Source organism: Labrus mixtus, chromosome 2, assembly GCF_963584025.1.
Source record: "Labrus mixtus chromosome 2, fLabMix1.1, whole genome shotgun sequence".
Taxonomy (NCBI): domain Eukaryota; kingdom Metazoa; phylum Chordata; class Actinopteri; order Labriformes; family Labridae; genus Labrus; species Labrus mixtus.
Genome location: NC_083613.1, coordinates 4,642,423 through 4,658,154, shown reverse-complemented (window position 1 = coordinate 4,658,154; position 15,732 = coordinate 4,642,423). Strand labels below are relative to the sequence as shown.

At 38.8% G+C, this 15,732-nt stretch overlaps 2 protein-coding genes across 5 annotated transcripts in view; both read left to right on the top strand.

Moving 5' to 3' along the window:
• Window positions 1-2,056, top strand: part of LOC132981997 (ras and Rab interactor 2-like) — a 37,339-nt gene extending 35,283 nt beyond the window's left edge. For 3 of the 4 annotated variants that reach the window (XM_061048218.1, XM_061048208.1, XM_061048227.1), the window contains one exon: window positions 80-2,056. In XM_061048218.1, coding sequence (XP_060904201.1) covers window positions 80-406 — 327 coding nt within the window. In that variant the 3' untranslated portion in view covers window positions 407-2,056. The remainder of the gene's footprint in view (window positions 1-79) is intronic. The other variant, XM_061048235.1, reaches the window with a different exon arrangement.
• Window positions 2,057-2,865: 809 nt separating this feature from the next.
• On the top strand, window positions 2,866-14,043 carry LOC132981986 (NACHT, LRR and PYD domains-containing protein 14-like). The gene is made up of 9 exons (XM_061048197.1): window positions 2,866-3,032; window positions 4,712-6,338; window positions 7,015-7,359; window positions 9,968-10,135; window positions 10,225-10,395; window positions 11,326-11,541; window positions 11,630-11,803; window positions 12,815-12,988; window positions 13,106-14,043. The coding sequence occupies exons 2-9, from the start codon at window positions 4,729-4,731 to the stop codon at window positions 13,119-13,121; spliced, it is 2,874 nt and encodes a 957-aa protein (XP_060904180.1). The 5' UTR covers window positions 2,866-3,032; window positions 4,712-4,728; the 3' UTR covers window positions 13,122-14,043.
• The last annotated feature ends 1,689 nt before the right edge of the window (window positions 14,044-15,732 follow it).

Sequence of the window (15,732 nt, the reverse complement as noted above, 5' to 3'; positions counted from 1 at the left end):
TCTAATGCTTCAGTCAGTTCTTGTGGTAGATTTCTGTCTGCACTATATGTAAACACTTTTTTTTCCTCTCCCTCTGTAGAACTATCTCCGTGTAGCCCTGCAGGAAGTGGACACAGGCTGCACAGCCAAAACCTTGGTCGTCGACCCGTACACAACCACAGAGGAGGTCTGCTCACTCTGCGCTTACAAGTTCAAGATCCCCGACCCAGAGAAATACGCGCTGTTTCTGGTCACTGAGGACACGCGGCAACAGCTCGCCCCCGACACACACCCTCAGCGGATCAAAGCCGAGCTCCACAGCCGGCCTCGGACACAGATCTACCACTTTCTCTACAGGAAGGTGCCCAACCTGAACCTCTGTGTCCCTGCCGTTATACACAATGCAAATTGCCTTCAAGTTCAATAGTGGAGAAGAATGTAACCGCTCGCTGCACTTGATCACTATTGATTCTTTTTGATTTGTTGTTTTCTGGTTCTTGTAGATGTTTGTTTGGTAGATGAATTGGAGGATGTCTATGGAGAAGCCAAGCGGTATATTGGCATATTGTTGCAGATATAAAATGTCTTGGGGTCAATGATGATGTCATGAAGAGGAAGAAGTTGATTTATTTTTATGAGCAAACCACCAGCAGGTAGAATAGACTCTGTAAAGTGTTGGTGTTTCACCTGAACACCTTGAAGACTTGAAGAGTCTAAAAGGCCAAGAAAGGTAACATTTTCTCTGCAGGTTTGGTTAAGGGTTTTAAAATCGTATTTGGCAGCCTTTTTTATCATTTATATGACAGAGCTGACTGGTAGCAATGAAGTTATCACTATTGGAAATGTCTTTTCACGTCAAAACATCGTGTTTGATCAGCTAAAAGTTGAATGAGTTTGGCACGTTTATAGAGTTCAAATCCAAACATTTAATTTTGACCGATCAAACGTATTTACACAAAGCTTACTGTTGATAGAGTTATCAGCAATCCCTTCTATAGCAGCAATAACAATCGCATAATATCAATTCAATTTCAACATGTTTATAGAGGATTGTGACAGAAATATTAACAAAAGCAATTATACTATGTTTGACATTTAAAAAAAAATACTGTTTATATGCAGCACAGAATGCTGTTTTCATTCAGATATGTACAGATGTTTATAGGTGCCAATGAAGAAAACTTTAATCGTTCACTGGTTACCGTTAAATTACAGACATCTGAAATACACTTCAGGACATTTTTATTAACGTCTTAACTTAACATCAAAAATCATTTCTGTTATTGAATTTGCGTAGAATACTGAGTTAAAAGTTAGCTTTCTTTTAATGCAGATATTCAACAATGATTTCCAGTTGTGACAAATTGGGTTGACAAATTTAAATTTTTACCAAAAAGAAATGATTTGCAGATGAATTTCATAAGAACTGCTACCAGTCAAAACACAATATTGCATTTCCTGCTATTGAACAGATAAAAAAAAAAAAAGTGCTCGCCACGCTTTTAAAGTCCATCTGTGTGCCTGCTGAGGTGAGGAGAAATCAATGGTCTGTGGCTGGTTTGCAGGATTAGTATTTAAGTTGTGAAGTGTGATATGGAGGTGAAGAGTGTCTCAGATAATTATAAATGTATCATATTTAATTTGGATCTGTCATACAGCTGTAGACCGCCTTTAATGTATCTAACATTTGCCTTAACTGCTGTTATTCCAGGTGCCTTTAATAGGAATATTACAGAGAGTTTATTCAGCTTCATGCCAAAGCTCTGATTTAATAAGTAAAATTAACTATTTTTAAAGTTTAAATCGTGTTTTTGTTATGACTCTTGTTTTTAATTTCTGCAGTTGCTGGTCAACTGTAGCTTTTATGTCTGTCGAAATATTTTTATATTCAAATGTTTCTCATCTCTACAGTGACAAAGATTTGTATTCAGATTTAACATGTCTGTACTGGACTTTGTAGTGGTGTTGGATTTATGCCAGTTATTTTTCAGAAGTCAATTTCAAACTACACTGTTTCTACTGTTTGTTATGGACACTCAAAGATGACGGTGGAAATATATAAATTCTCTCAAACTGAGACTATCTGCTCACCTTATTTCATGAGGATGTTTTGCTTAATTTATGTGAGAGGACGTGTCCATACTTTGGCCTGGTGTCTGATGTCTTTGTGCTACAATATTACTGACAGTCACATGTACTTCAACCAGCAAAATAGTCACACACAATACATATTAGGAATATATAACTAATCGTGCCATTATGTATCTATTAAGTTTCTACATTGTCCAAAAAAGTGACGCTCATCAAAATTGTTGATAAAGGATAAAGGAAACGAAGCACATGCTTTTAATGTATAATTATTACAGATGACAGATTGGGGGTTTGCTTGTTTAAAAAACTGAATCAATCAATTAATAATAAAACATAGCTGATTCATTATAGCCATATATTCAAATGAACCACATCATTAGCCTTAATGTGTTAAGTCCAATATTCCTGATGTGTAAACAAACACGTGTTGGTGCTCAACAGTGAAATGTAACTTTAATCTACAACAGTATCAGGGACTGTTAATGAGTTATTTCGCATCTAAGCAGCTTTCTGCAGTCTCTTTCATGATTAATTATATACTGAATGTGTCTTCAATTACATATTATACACCAGCTGTTTATTTCTCAATGTGGAACACTCTGTGCCCTTAATTAACTTTAACTCCTACCTCAGTATATCTACCAAACTGTTACACTCATTAGTGAAGAGTAATAACATAATGCAGGTAGCCTCGGTGTTTTTTTTCTCATCTTGCACCAACAGGGGCATATCTGACCAGTAGGGGGCAGCACACAAAGATGTACACGGAAGTGGAAACAAAGTTAGACACGCCCATACCTCCCTTCCTGGATAGTTTTCATGCTCCCTCAGCAAGGGTCGCGCTGTTAATAATAATCTGGTGTTGGAACTATGAGCCTATGAATGTGTTAAACTCGTCTTTTCTAACATTTTTATTTGATACTCGCCGCTTTGTTCAAGAAGGACTGAGAGCTGAAGTTCTGGTAAGTCACGATGTGTTTTTTCAAATCACAGCTGCGCTAATGTGAAAAAGTTAATTTATAAAAGATTATTACTGTACTGCCAGTCAATAATGTACCCAAGCCAAAGTTATCCTAACACCCCTTTATGGTTTATTATGGCCAAAGGCAAATGTTTCAGTTTCTTTTCATTTTATCTGATCTTTGTGTAGACATACTCCTTCCTTGCGGGTCACACGTTGTGATTCTAGGGTTCCCTTGGGATGATATCAACGTGTTGTGGTTAGGGCTGGGCATTATATCGAGTTTTTAAGATTGATATATTTTCAAAGAAGATATAGGGTAAGACAACATCGTTAATATGGATATAGTTTATGTTGCATTAAAATAAAGTTACAGAGGTGCCAGGTCACCTTTTTTCTCATCTCACTGATGATGACTGTCTGTCCCTCTTAACCCTGCTCCTCCTCTCTCTCTCTCTCTTTTATTGTATTTAAGGAACATTTTTATTTTATAATATTACTTTTTAAATTCACAAACAGGTAGTTTATTTTTCCATGTGTTTTCACTGTTAATAAAATACATATCGATATATATCGAGTATCGCCATTCAGCTAAACAATATCAAGATATGAGTTTTGGTCCATATCGCCCAGCCCTAGTCGTACGTTAGAGTTAGTGTTCTTTTGAATACAGCGTTTTGCTCCATCACTGTCGGACGCTGGAATAGCAGGTCAGGGTTCTGTGTAGGTGAATCGATTTATTTTGTTTCTGGTGATGAAGCAGAGTGAGATTTTCTGGCACAACTTCACCAACTACCAAGGTGCATGACGAGTGAAAGGCTTGAAGAGGTCAAAATTCTCCAGCAACACTTGTAGTATGAAGATCAACTTCATTAACAATTTAGACCGACACGTTTTGGCTTGTGGCCTTCATCAGGGTCATTAAGGAACAGATTGCAAACATAGTGTAATAGGGTAGGTACCAAATTGAGAAAAAAGGTAAAAAGGTGTCTGGTGACACACATGATGTTTAGCTGTAATTATTTGAGCTCAAGTTCCAATTGGGGGGAATATACAGTCTGCATGATATGAATATACTTTTGCAAAATCATGCTGACTTGGAGAGGTCTGCTTGACTTTAGGGAATAGTTTCACATTGTTGGTGTCTGCCAGCAGAATGCCCTGACCTAAAACAAACAGAAACCCCCCCTTAAGTCATTTTTGTGCACATCGATGTGTTAATCATAATGGCTATTGATACTTTACCTGTAAATGTAATGATGTTATCTGCCAGTGCTAAGCAAACACCTGCCACATTTTGTGCATTGCATACAACATGTATAAGATATGAGAGATGGGAATTGGAAGTTTTAAACTGAATGAATTGGCAGCAATGCAAAACCAACATGGCCTGGGCTAACTGATCATTGTTCATTGAAGATTTTCATCTAATGAGTAATCATCAGTTAACCTAAGGCCATGTCATTTACGGTCTTGAATCAAAGTCTATCAGTCAACTTCTGCCTCTTTGACTAATTATTTCTTGGGTCTAGGTGTGTCAAAAACCACAACACTGGCACCTTTTAAAATCACCATCTGATAAAGTTTGACCATCAGAATCGTCTGTGTCTTCTTCCACAGCTGAACACTACATTGTAACTTAAGTTTTTTTAACAATCTCAACCTTTATTTGTTTTTCAGAAATCACTGCCCGTAAAATGGATCTCCAAATCTGTCTCAAAACCACACTGAAGAACAAATATCAGAAGCTAAAGGAAGCATACTCGGAAAAGTCACTACTTCCATTAAAACTTGGTTATCTGGAGAGCTACCCCTGGTCTACTTTGCACCAGCATGAATTTAGATATGTCGACAAATCTGACCTACACACGTGGTTGTCTTCCCAAACCATTCCGCTTTCTGAAATGTTAAAATGTGACTGCAAACAGAAACACAAAAGCAGCAAAAAGACTGTCATCACATTAGGAGTTTCTGGAGCTGGAAAAACTACAACAGTGCAGACCAGTGCTTTGGAGTGGGCCGAGGGGGAAAAGTACCAGGACATCCAGTTCCTTTTTCCTCTCACATTCTGGGAGCTAAATCTGCTCAGACTAAACGTGAGCCTTATTGAAGTTCTCCTGGCGTTTTACCCTGAACTGAAGGGGCTTGATGTTTCTAGCCTAAATAAAAACAACGTGTGGTTTGTCTTGGACGGACTTGATGAGTTTCACACCCCACTTAACTTTGACGGTCCAACTGTGAGTGATGTTTCCGAGAAGTCCAAAGTGGAGATTCTAGTGACCAGTCTGATAAGTGGGAATTTACTTCCCAACGCTCATGTATGGATAACAACCCGATATGCAGCAGCAACGCAGATCCCTGAACGTTTTTTACTCAAAGAGACTCGGATTAAAGGGTTCAGTGATAAACAGAAGGAGCAGCACTTCAAATCTATAATCTCTGATGAATTTATGGCTAACAGAGCCATGGACCATGTGAAGATATCACGGAGTCTGGACTTCCTTTCTGAGATACCTGCAATTTGTACCATCATGGCAAATGTCTTGAAGAATCACGTCAAAGCAGCTGATGGGTATAAAATCAACCGTTTGAATCTAACCCAGATTTACTCGAAGCTGGTTAAGGGTTCAAACCCTGGCCTTCTTGCCAAGCTGGAGAGGCTTGCAATGAATCGACTGGGGGCGAAAAATGTTATGTATGAATGGGATCTCGCAGAATGGGACTTCAGTGTTAAGGAAGCATCGGCTTTCACAAAAGACTGTCCACTTGTGTTGAGAGAAGAAAAGGGACTGCACAATGCCAAAGTGTTTCGCTTTGGACAAGCGAGCATTCAAGAGTTCTTGGCTGCATCGGCCAGATTGGAAACCATCAAGGCGACCCATAATGGGTCTGATCCTTTGCGGTGCCTGGTGGACAGGATGATGCTGAGCCCTGTGGGAGAGTTTGATGTCTTACTTCGTTTCATCTTTGGGCTCATAAAGGAACGAGGCACACGGGAGCCTAGCGATCCACTGTTCGACTACACCAAAGGCAAGATCCTGCAGGACGTTTCGTCTCCCAAAGCCGTGGGTCTGTTCCACTGTCTGAGGGAGTATGACAGCCAGGCCTTACTAAATGAAGTCAAGTTCTTTCTGAAGTTTGACTTCTCTCCAATCCAGGGTTTCACTCCAATGCATTGGACATTCATGATCCAAAGGGCCACAAATTTTGAAGGGCTGAGGGAAAGTTTTGAACTTCAAGTAGCTCTGAGATGTGATGATGTGGTCCTTAAGCAGCTGCCATGTATTTTGAAATCCAGAAAAGCCATGTAAGTTCTTCCTCATTGTATTCAAACTATCTTACATGCCAACATCTGTGGCTGTTAAGACAATTTTGACTGTTCTGTTGTTTTGCCTTTCTGTTCAGGCAAAAGGAATGCAAAATAGTTTCTGGCATGGGATCAGCCCATATTAAAAAAATGTCAAATAAAATCTCTAAGAAATAGTGGAAATAGTCGCAGAGCTGTGTTGCCAGACTTTGGCCATAGACTGTCTTTAAGAAGAGGATGTATTCAACATGAAATTAACCCTTAGGCCAACCCTTAGCTTTTAAAGCCTGGAGATTTAAGCAACCACAGTGACAGGGTAGTCACGCACTGCTATGACTTTTTCCTGGCTGACAGGTTGTCAACAAAAATGTTTGTGAATCTATTACTGAGGCAGTGGAGTCGCCCTTTGCTAGCCATTAGAACGGACAGCTACATCCACCTTTCTAAATCAATTCTAGGATTTTGAGAAATCTGCTTCTTGATCCGTAGTACAACAAAGTTGTTGTTTTTCTTCTGTCAAAAAACATTTGTGTAATACTGAAGCAGTTGTCACTCGTATGTTTAGGGAAGGAATGGTTAGGCACTTCATTGTTATTGTTGTTTAAGTTTAGTGATCACGAAAGAAAGTCCTACCATTATAATTTGTCATAAGTAATCAATGTGTGGCTCCTTGCAGGCTGCGCTTCTCTAACGTGACAGATAGGAGTTGTCCAGGCTTAGCGGCAGTCCTGAGCACAGGAGAGTCATACCTGAGGGAGCTGGACCTTGGATACAACAGCATCACGGACAGTGGAGTCAAGACTCTGGTGGAAGGGCTGAGCGATCCAAACTGCAAGCTCAAACAGCTCAGGCTGCATGGCTGCGGATTGAGCTCTCAAGCATGTAAACACCTGACGAAAGCTCTGAAAGAGTCCCAGAAACTCAAAGAGTTGGATCTCAGCATGAACGGAATAGGAAATGAAGGAGTGCAACATCTTGCAAATGGTCTAAGAGCTCCTGGATGTCACTTAGAAACACTAAGGTAGGTGTCTGGAAATACTTTTACCTACGACCACTCCCTCTTTCTTGATAGGACATTGATGTAAAAAAAAGTTTGATTTGCCAGATCTTGAACTTCCCATACTTGACTCTAATGGCCCATCCTATTTTTCTTTAACATTATTTTTTGCCAGCATTGATAGGAAAGCCAAATAGAGACAGGAAATGTGAGGAGGAGAGAGTGGGGTTAGACGTGCATCAAAGGTCCAATGACTTGAGTCTAAGGGCCGACACTTTGGGTACTTCATCTCGTAATGTAATGATGTCTTAAGTATGGTAAATTATCAGGTGTGAGATCAGTGTCTCATATTAATAAACCTAGTATAATAAAAAGGCACCACTCCTGCTTACAGGAGACAATGGAACAAATAAATATTCAAATGAATCAGTCTCTCATACCAAAGTTAGTCAACTCTTAAGATGGTTTTTCTCTCAAAAGTACACAGACAAAGCATTTAATGTTTACATGAATATTTAATAAAAGAATAAATGATAGAATGAATATGGATCAACAAATTTGGTTACCACAGTAACAGTGAATGAGGACTGAAATGAGTTTATAACTGTCAATTACTAACTAAAGGGGAATGGAAGGATAGTGTAACTATATATATAAAATGATGGAAATGGCTCTACATTGAGGTGATGAAATAAAGAAAAAAATTGCGCGTGCAAAAGTAAAGGAAATAATGAAGGAGACTAAACGATAAACACAACTGAACTAGAAGGTTCAATATTCTCCATTAAGTTTGAGGAGCAAAGTAGAGTGAGGCTTGTATAGCACTCTAGTCTTCTGACTACTCAAAGCTTTTTTTTTTTACACCTTTGCCATCACACACTGATGGCAGAGGTTGCTTTGTAAAGGGTCCATCTGCATATCAACTAATCCCATTCATAAACATTGTCTTACCCAAGTACACGTCTGACATGCGGCTGCAGGAGCTGGGGATCAAACCCCCGACCTTCCTGTTGAGAGACGACTGAGCCACGGCTTTGTGTCCGCTCTGGGGGGTCGTGTCTCCATTCTCCTTGGCTGATCAATTTCAATTAATGAATATCAAGACTTTACTTTTTCAGCGCGAAAAACGTCCATATCGTTATACTATAAACTATAAACTCTTTTTTTTTTTTTTTTTTTTAAGGTTTCAACTATTGGAAAAAAAATTAACCTAGTTTCAGGGACTTCAACGAATAACTTCAATGAGTAGTGATGGAAGGTGACCTATGATCAGCAGTGAGTCACAGATACAGTATTCATAAATAACACACAAACCTGGATTCATAATATGGAGATAACTAGACTAACCTAGCCGTGAATCTTTTTCTAAACAAGAAACAAACTGAGGAAACAAAGTGTAGAATCAAAGTCATCTAAACACCTTAATGATATGTTAACTGTTTGATACTACCACTCTATAGTGAGGACTACATGTTGAAATGTTCAAACTCTTTGTCATTACTTTGATATGAGTTAGGGGTATTAAGAAAACCAACACCAGACTGAAGTCTGACACAGCGTGGGGGTTGTTATGTATATTTGTAACTCTTCAAGGGTTAATGACAGAAAGGTCAAAGTTGTATGTACTTGATCAGCTCAATGAAAGAGTTTCATCTAAACTACTTGTGGAAAGTTGAAATGTTCATTAACAAAGATATTCCAGTTAGAAAAAAAAGAATGAACTGTACTCTAAAGAAATGGTTAAGGGATTTACGACCTATCAGATAAGGAATGCAAAGTTCTGGGAAAGGAGTGTGAAGGGTCACAGTGTGACCTCCAAAGGTTCTGTGATGTCCACAGACCCTTATCTGACGCCAAGACGTCAAACAACAAGGATTTCATTTACATAAAACAAAAGGTCCTGTTTATTCTCGTTCCATTAGTCCCACCAAATCATTTGGCAGGAGAGGAATTTTGGTGTGAAACCAAAAAAAAGGGGGTCAGACGAATAATCTAAAAGAAATGTGGCCTTCTTAATGAAGTTAGAATTATAAGAGGTCCAGGGCGATGGTTACTTACGCTACACTTAGGATTTGTTTTGTGAAAAAAGTCATCGCTCCTTAAGTGATGAACTGATTTGAAAGGAAACTGATTTCATCAAAAAAGTTGCCAAAATACACTTATGGCAATGTTTGCTACTTGACCCTCATCAGGTCATCTAGCCTGACTCATCTCCTACACACTTGTATTTGAATTACATGTGGAAGGTCCACACAGAAAGGATACATTAGAAAGAATAAAACATAGTTTGGAATGATTGATTTATTTTGAATGACATTCTGAATGTCACCACAATGACACCGACGTATTAAAAGACATTTTCATGAAGATATATTAAGCAAAACCTCTTCTGGTATGATACATCATAAATACTGCTGTATGCTTCATGGAGGCAGGTTTTTTTGTTTTAAGTTTACATTTTGGAGGAGATGTTATTGTGTTATTGTGATGACCGTGATCATTTCTGCGAGACCAAAGCCTCTAAATAATGTTGCTCAATTTGTAGGTATTTTCTTATTTGTTGCCAAAAAAATCTGCACACAGATGTGTTCTACATTTAAAGCTGTTTGTTTGTTTGTTTGTTTGTTTGTAGACTATCACAGTGCAACATCGAGCACACAGGCTGCGTGTATTTAGCCTCAGCGCTGCAGAAGAACCCTGACCACCTGAACTGGTTGGATCTGAGCATCAATGCAATCGGAGACAGGGGGGCCAATGAGCTTTTGAAGAAAGTCGATATAACACAGCTGACGAAGCTAGAGTGAGTATGACTTGAATATGTGTGTGTTCAGTAGGACTTTGAAGTAAAGTAGACATCATTGAACTCAGTCTCTGTTATCTGTGTGGCAGCTTGTATTACTGCGGCCTCACTGTGTTAAGCTGTGCAAAGATCGGGGAAGCTCTGAAGAATGAATCCAGCTCTCTGGTAGAACTCAACCTCAGCAACAACAACTTGCAGGATGCAGGATTTGCGCTTATCTGCGAAGGCATGTACGCATGGTGTGGTCTGGAAAAACTCAAGTAAGGTCTTAAATGTGTCTTTCTGTTACTGACTTATTAGATGGCAATGAGAGGAAAGAGGACCTGAATGTTAATGCTTACTTCAGCAGATTCTACAGCATGAAGATTTGTTTGTTTTTTAATGTATTCTCAGTCAAATGCTCGTGCAAAAAGACAGCTCTCATACACAAGAAAAGAGTCGTAAAATACTTACTGGTACTTGAAATAAACAAAATAGCAGCCAAGAGAACAATAAAAAAAATATCCCCCTAAAATACATTTTAAAACTTTTTAAAAATATCAAGTGTAAAGAAACACACATAAATCTTAAAACTTGTGAATTCAGACTAGAAACAAGTTTTCTGATACAAGAATCGTTGTATGAAATGTTGTCTCAACTTACAGATTGTAGAAACATCTGGCACCATTGTCTTAAACCCATACAGTTACACTGAAAACAAGCACACTGGTCTTGACATAAGAAGATTTCAAAATGATTTTCTCAATTAGTCTGGAAATTTACTGAAACATTACCATCTGATTCTTCAGCAAGCACAACGAAATAAACATACATATCCTGTAATTCACAGAAAATACATTTTGTGTTGAAGCTTAGCACAAGTTTGATTGGATGAATTTGAATTTATTTTATCATTATTTGCTTAAAATGATGTGAATAGATAAAAGGATAAAATGCTTGAATTAAAGATATCAGTCACTCAGACAGCTCCTGAATTCTGATTCCTTAAGCTTGAGTTTCAAAGAACTAAAAAATATAAAACAAATCTGAAAGAAGTTTAAAACTCTTATAAAGTCAGTTGAGTAAAATCTGACTGGTAAGAATCCTTTATTGTCAGTTAAATAAGGATTTTGTTATTTGACTTCATTAGATGTCGACTGAATATCTCTAAACTGCTGATAAATGACAATTGTCCCTTTTTTTGCCGTCAGTGTTTCAAGATGTGGCATCACTCGCATCGGTGCAGGTTTTCTGGCCAAAGTCCTGTGTTCGATCTCGCAGCTGTTCAGTGGTAGGTCGCAGAAATCCGACTGGCAGGCGGTCGAGCTGAAAGAGCTCGACCTCAGCATGAACTGCCTCAGAGACCAGGGGGTCAAAGAAATCTGTGGTGGAATGAAGAATCCCTACAGCCACCTGAAAGTTCTCAAGTACATTTCTTAACTTCTTCTTACACCCAATGTTACGATCTGCAGAAGAGCAGGTCTGCTCTAACGTGTGTTCATGTTTTATTTTCAGCCTGAGTCAGTGCAGCCTGACTGACGACTGCTGTGCAGAGCTCTCAGTCGGATTATCGTCAAAGGAGAATGTCGTCATTGACCTCGACTTGTCTTCCAATGACCTTCAAGATAAGGGAGTGAAGAAACTCTGCATGGGAATGAGAGCGCCCCACTGGAAAGTGGAGAAATTATCGTAAGTCTGTGTGTGTGTCTTTGGTAGACTGCTGTGTGGAAAATGTGGAATGCATATTATTTATATAGATCAGTGCTGCCCAAAGTGTGGGCCCCCTGGTGGGCCGTGTGGGTACTGCAGGTGGGACACGAAAATCCCTCCACCAATTTAAAAAATAAAAGAAATATCACAATAATGATGATTTACCATGAGTGAACCCTTTAAGTGATTAGTAAGGTGTGTCATGACTATTCATGGACATAATGTTTAGTACACTTATGTGTCTATCTTGCCATAATATCATGTTGTCATGTGACAATAATTTACCCTTACTGAAAGTGATAGCTGTAGTCATAAGAAATGTTTTATAACGGGCCCAGGAGTAATTTTGTATTTCAAAGCGGGCCGTGGCAGTCTTATGTTTGGGAAAGGGTGATATAGATATTTGAATTGACCTTTATCCTACTACACACGGTAATAACAAAACAACACATTTGAAAAGACAGGTATACTTCTTCAGCATTTTTTAATAGTAGTCATGATTAAAACCTACGATGAAGTTCCACACCAAAAACTAGACCAAGACCACAAGGTCAACATTTCAAGAATGAAGTTGTAATACCATTTACGGGATATAGTCTTTTTTTTCAAACAGCAGAAATGTATTTGACATTTTTGTCAACATTTCAGCAGTTAACGAGTCATGCAAAAAACTGAACTCAAATGCCAGAAATCTTTTTAATTCATTCTCAACATTGCATTTCATTATTCTCCTGTAGAAGATATAAAATACAAAAACAAAATGTCCACATCTGGAGTTAAAAGTCAAGTTTTATTGTCACTAATTAAAAACAGGTTTATTTCATTTAACCCTGGCTAACATCCTAATCTTAATTTGCAGGCAGATCATATCAAAAGCATTACATGAATGAGTGTGCAGATAAATACTGGGGACACAGTTATCGAGGTGACAGTCGTAAGAGAACTTTTTCTCTTGGTGTCAAATCAAATGTTTCTGTGTTTTCTCTCCAGATTGAGGAGCTGTGGTCTAAGCTCCAAAAGCGTCGAGTGCCTGATCACCGCCCTGAAGTCAAACCCTCAACATCTGGCCGAGCTGCATTTGATGGGCAACAATCTGGAAGACTCATCAATCAGAGTGCTCAGTGATCTGACAAAGAACCAGAAATACACTTTGACGACAATAGAGTGAGTACTGATGTTTAGATTTGATTCCATCGTCATCTTTTCTTCACCCTGATCCATGTGATGCAGTGAAATGTTCTAGTTTACTAAACTTACTACTGCCTTGTTCTTCTCTTTCAGTGTCTCTGCAGACTGAGGACAGAGACGGACGGCAAAACAAAAAGAAAAAGATTCTCTTTATTCCAGAATCAAATGTAGCTGCAGTATAAAGCGTTGTTCACTCCTCTGAAGGTTCATGTGTTTGGCTCTACCTACTCTGCTATAAGAACATATTCAGAATGTATAAGCGCTGAGGTTTATCACAGATTTAAAAAAGTAAAGTTGAGCTTTCTTTTGCTACTTTTTACATGATTTTATGGATTCCCTCAGTTTAAAAATGTTGAGATGTTGCATTGCTCAGTACTTGGAAAGTGAAAGTGTGTGTCTACTAATAAGCTACTGCAGGATTCAGTACACGTGTGTAGCCATAACATTGGCTTAATACGTTCATTAGACACACAGCAGGTTTTGTGCAAGCATGTTCTCCATCAGACTCGTCCTGTAACCCCCTGCACTGTCAGGCACCTTGTAGGAGCTAGTTCCAGACTAAGTCCTTGTGACCTGGATCGGATTCCAACCCAAACTCCCTCGCTGCCTGTCTCTAAGGCCCCTCTGTCATTAAGGCTTATTATAATCTTTCAAATAAATCCAGCATTGGCTTACTGTGTGTAAGATTATTGTATTTAATGTTCATGGGTGCAACTTCCAGTCTGATCGACTTTCATTATCAGAATGATTCAGACCCCCTCAGTGTATCAGGAACAGGTCAATTCAGTGTTCCTTGAAACAACTGCAGGAAGGGAGAAGCAGCAATTCCATATCTTTTGTTTCTTCATTGTCTTAAAATCTGATTTCAGTGCCTTTCAAATTCATTAAAAACATATTTTATGTCCATGTAAAGAAGTTTGAATTGCCTTGGTTGTATCTGATGAGTACTTTGTATTTAAACGTTCTTTTCTCTTGTGCAAAAGTTTGAAATGAAATGTCCTGCACTGTGAACATATAAAAAATATAACCCATGATGCAGTACTGATTGTAATTCAATTCAAACACTATATTGACATGGACATTTTCTCAGACAATGTTCCCAAGCATCAAGATAAAAAAAAATTATATAAATTTTAGTTTATTTTGAGCTACTAAGTCTGCAACAAATGATAATTATCTGCTGACTATTTTTGCATTGACTCAATGAGTCAGTAAGTCTCTGATCAGCAGACTGTAAGTTATCAAATTCACAGAGCCCAAAGTGAAATCTACAAATGGCTGATTGTGTTTTACCTCCAGTTCAAAGCAAAAAAACTGAAAGCAGCAAAAGCCATACATTTAAAAAGTTATAACCAACAAATGTTTGACATCATTTTTGCATGAAATAAATGTGCTGTTATTCATGCCTGATCAAAGTAATATTCTTTTAAATGGTTATTTGTGTGTTATTGCAGGTCTGAGTGTATGTTTTCAGTTAGTTTGCGTCATTCATCGACCCTCATGTTATTTTTTATTAATACAACATGGGCAGCAAGATTATGTCATTGAGCTCTTTGAAGCTTGTCAATGGAGTTAAACTTCAAAAAGTTCCTGTTCTGTGCACCCTTCCTTTACATTGTAGGAGGAGATGCACTTCTGTCTCAGCCTTGGATGTCCTGTCCTCTCTAAATGATAGCAGCACTGCCATCTAGCGGCCAACCCTCGTCATTTCAGTCAGCGACGTTTTGACGCTGGTTTGACACAACGTTATCTGCCCTGTCCCCTCAGTGCAGCACAGCAGGCAGCATCTCTCCTGTGTCATCGCATTGAACTCACCTCTTGAGGGAAAAGGTAAACTACTGGACATTTTACATCATAACAATAATAACTACCATTTCTTTTTGTCTGTGTCCTGAAACAGGCGCGTTTCAAGTGGTTGTTTATTCCAGGCACGTTTGTTATCGCTGCATGTAAGCGCATCATAGTGACTCTCCAAATTGATAAGTTGAGTGCAGTGGTGGGTTTTGATGTCATGGTGATATGATCAATGCAAGCAGGTGCCAAAAAAAGTGCAAGAGGGGGGGGGGGGTGTGGATTGGCACCGTAGCTGGCTGTTTGCTGGCTAGGCCTGTATGGCGCAGTTTGTGAGGATAAATATTCAACCTAAAAGTCATGTGGGCTCTTCTCCGCTCGTCACCGTCCTGCTGCTGCCACAGGAACATCAATAGTGCAATAAGTCGAACAGTCTGTGATGTGGATGCTGAGACATGCAGACAATTTTTAAAACGCCATCGGCTCTGCAGTGCTGTTGCTTGCTGTCTGTTTATTGCGGGTTTTTTTCTTCTCGTAATCCTCTATACCAGTGGTTCCCAAAGTGGGGGTCGCCAGCCACCAAGATGCCTTCCATAAAAAAATAAAAATCATTTAAAAGTGCATAAGTATATATTTTTATCCATTTTTGTAAATATACAAAAAGTAGTCCAATGTCAAATAAGACAGTATCATTAAGTAAAATGGAAATGAAATGAATGTGTACATTTTTTATTGTTTTTAGGCTTTTGTATTATTTTGTGTTCCTAGGTTTTGGATAGGTTTATGTGTGTGTGGCTGTGACTACGTTATATACCTAACTAACCACCTTAAAGAACAGTGGGGGGTCCCCAGTTTCTGTCACCCTCATTTTGGGGGTCACGACCTGAAAAGTTTGGGAACCCCTGCTCTATACCAAATCATTTGACGAC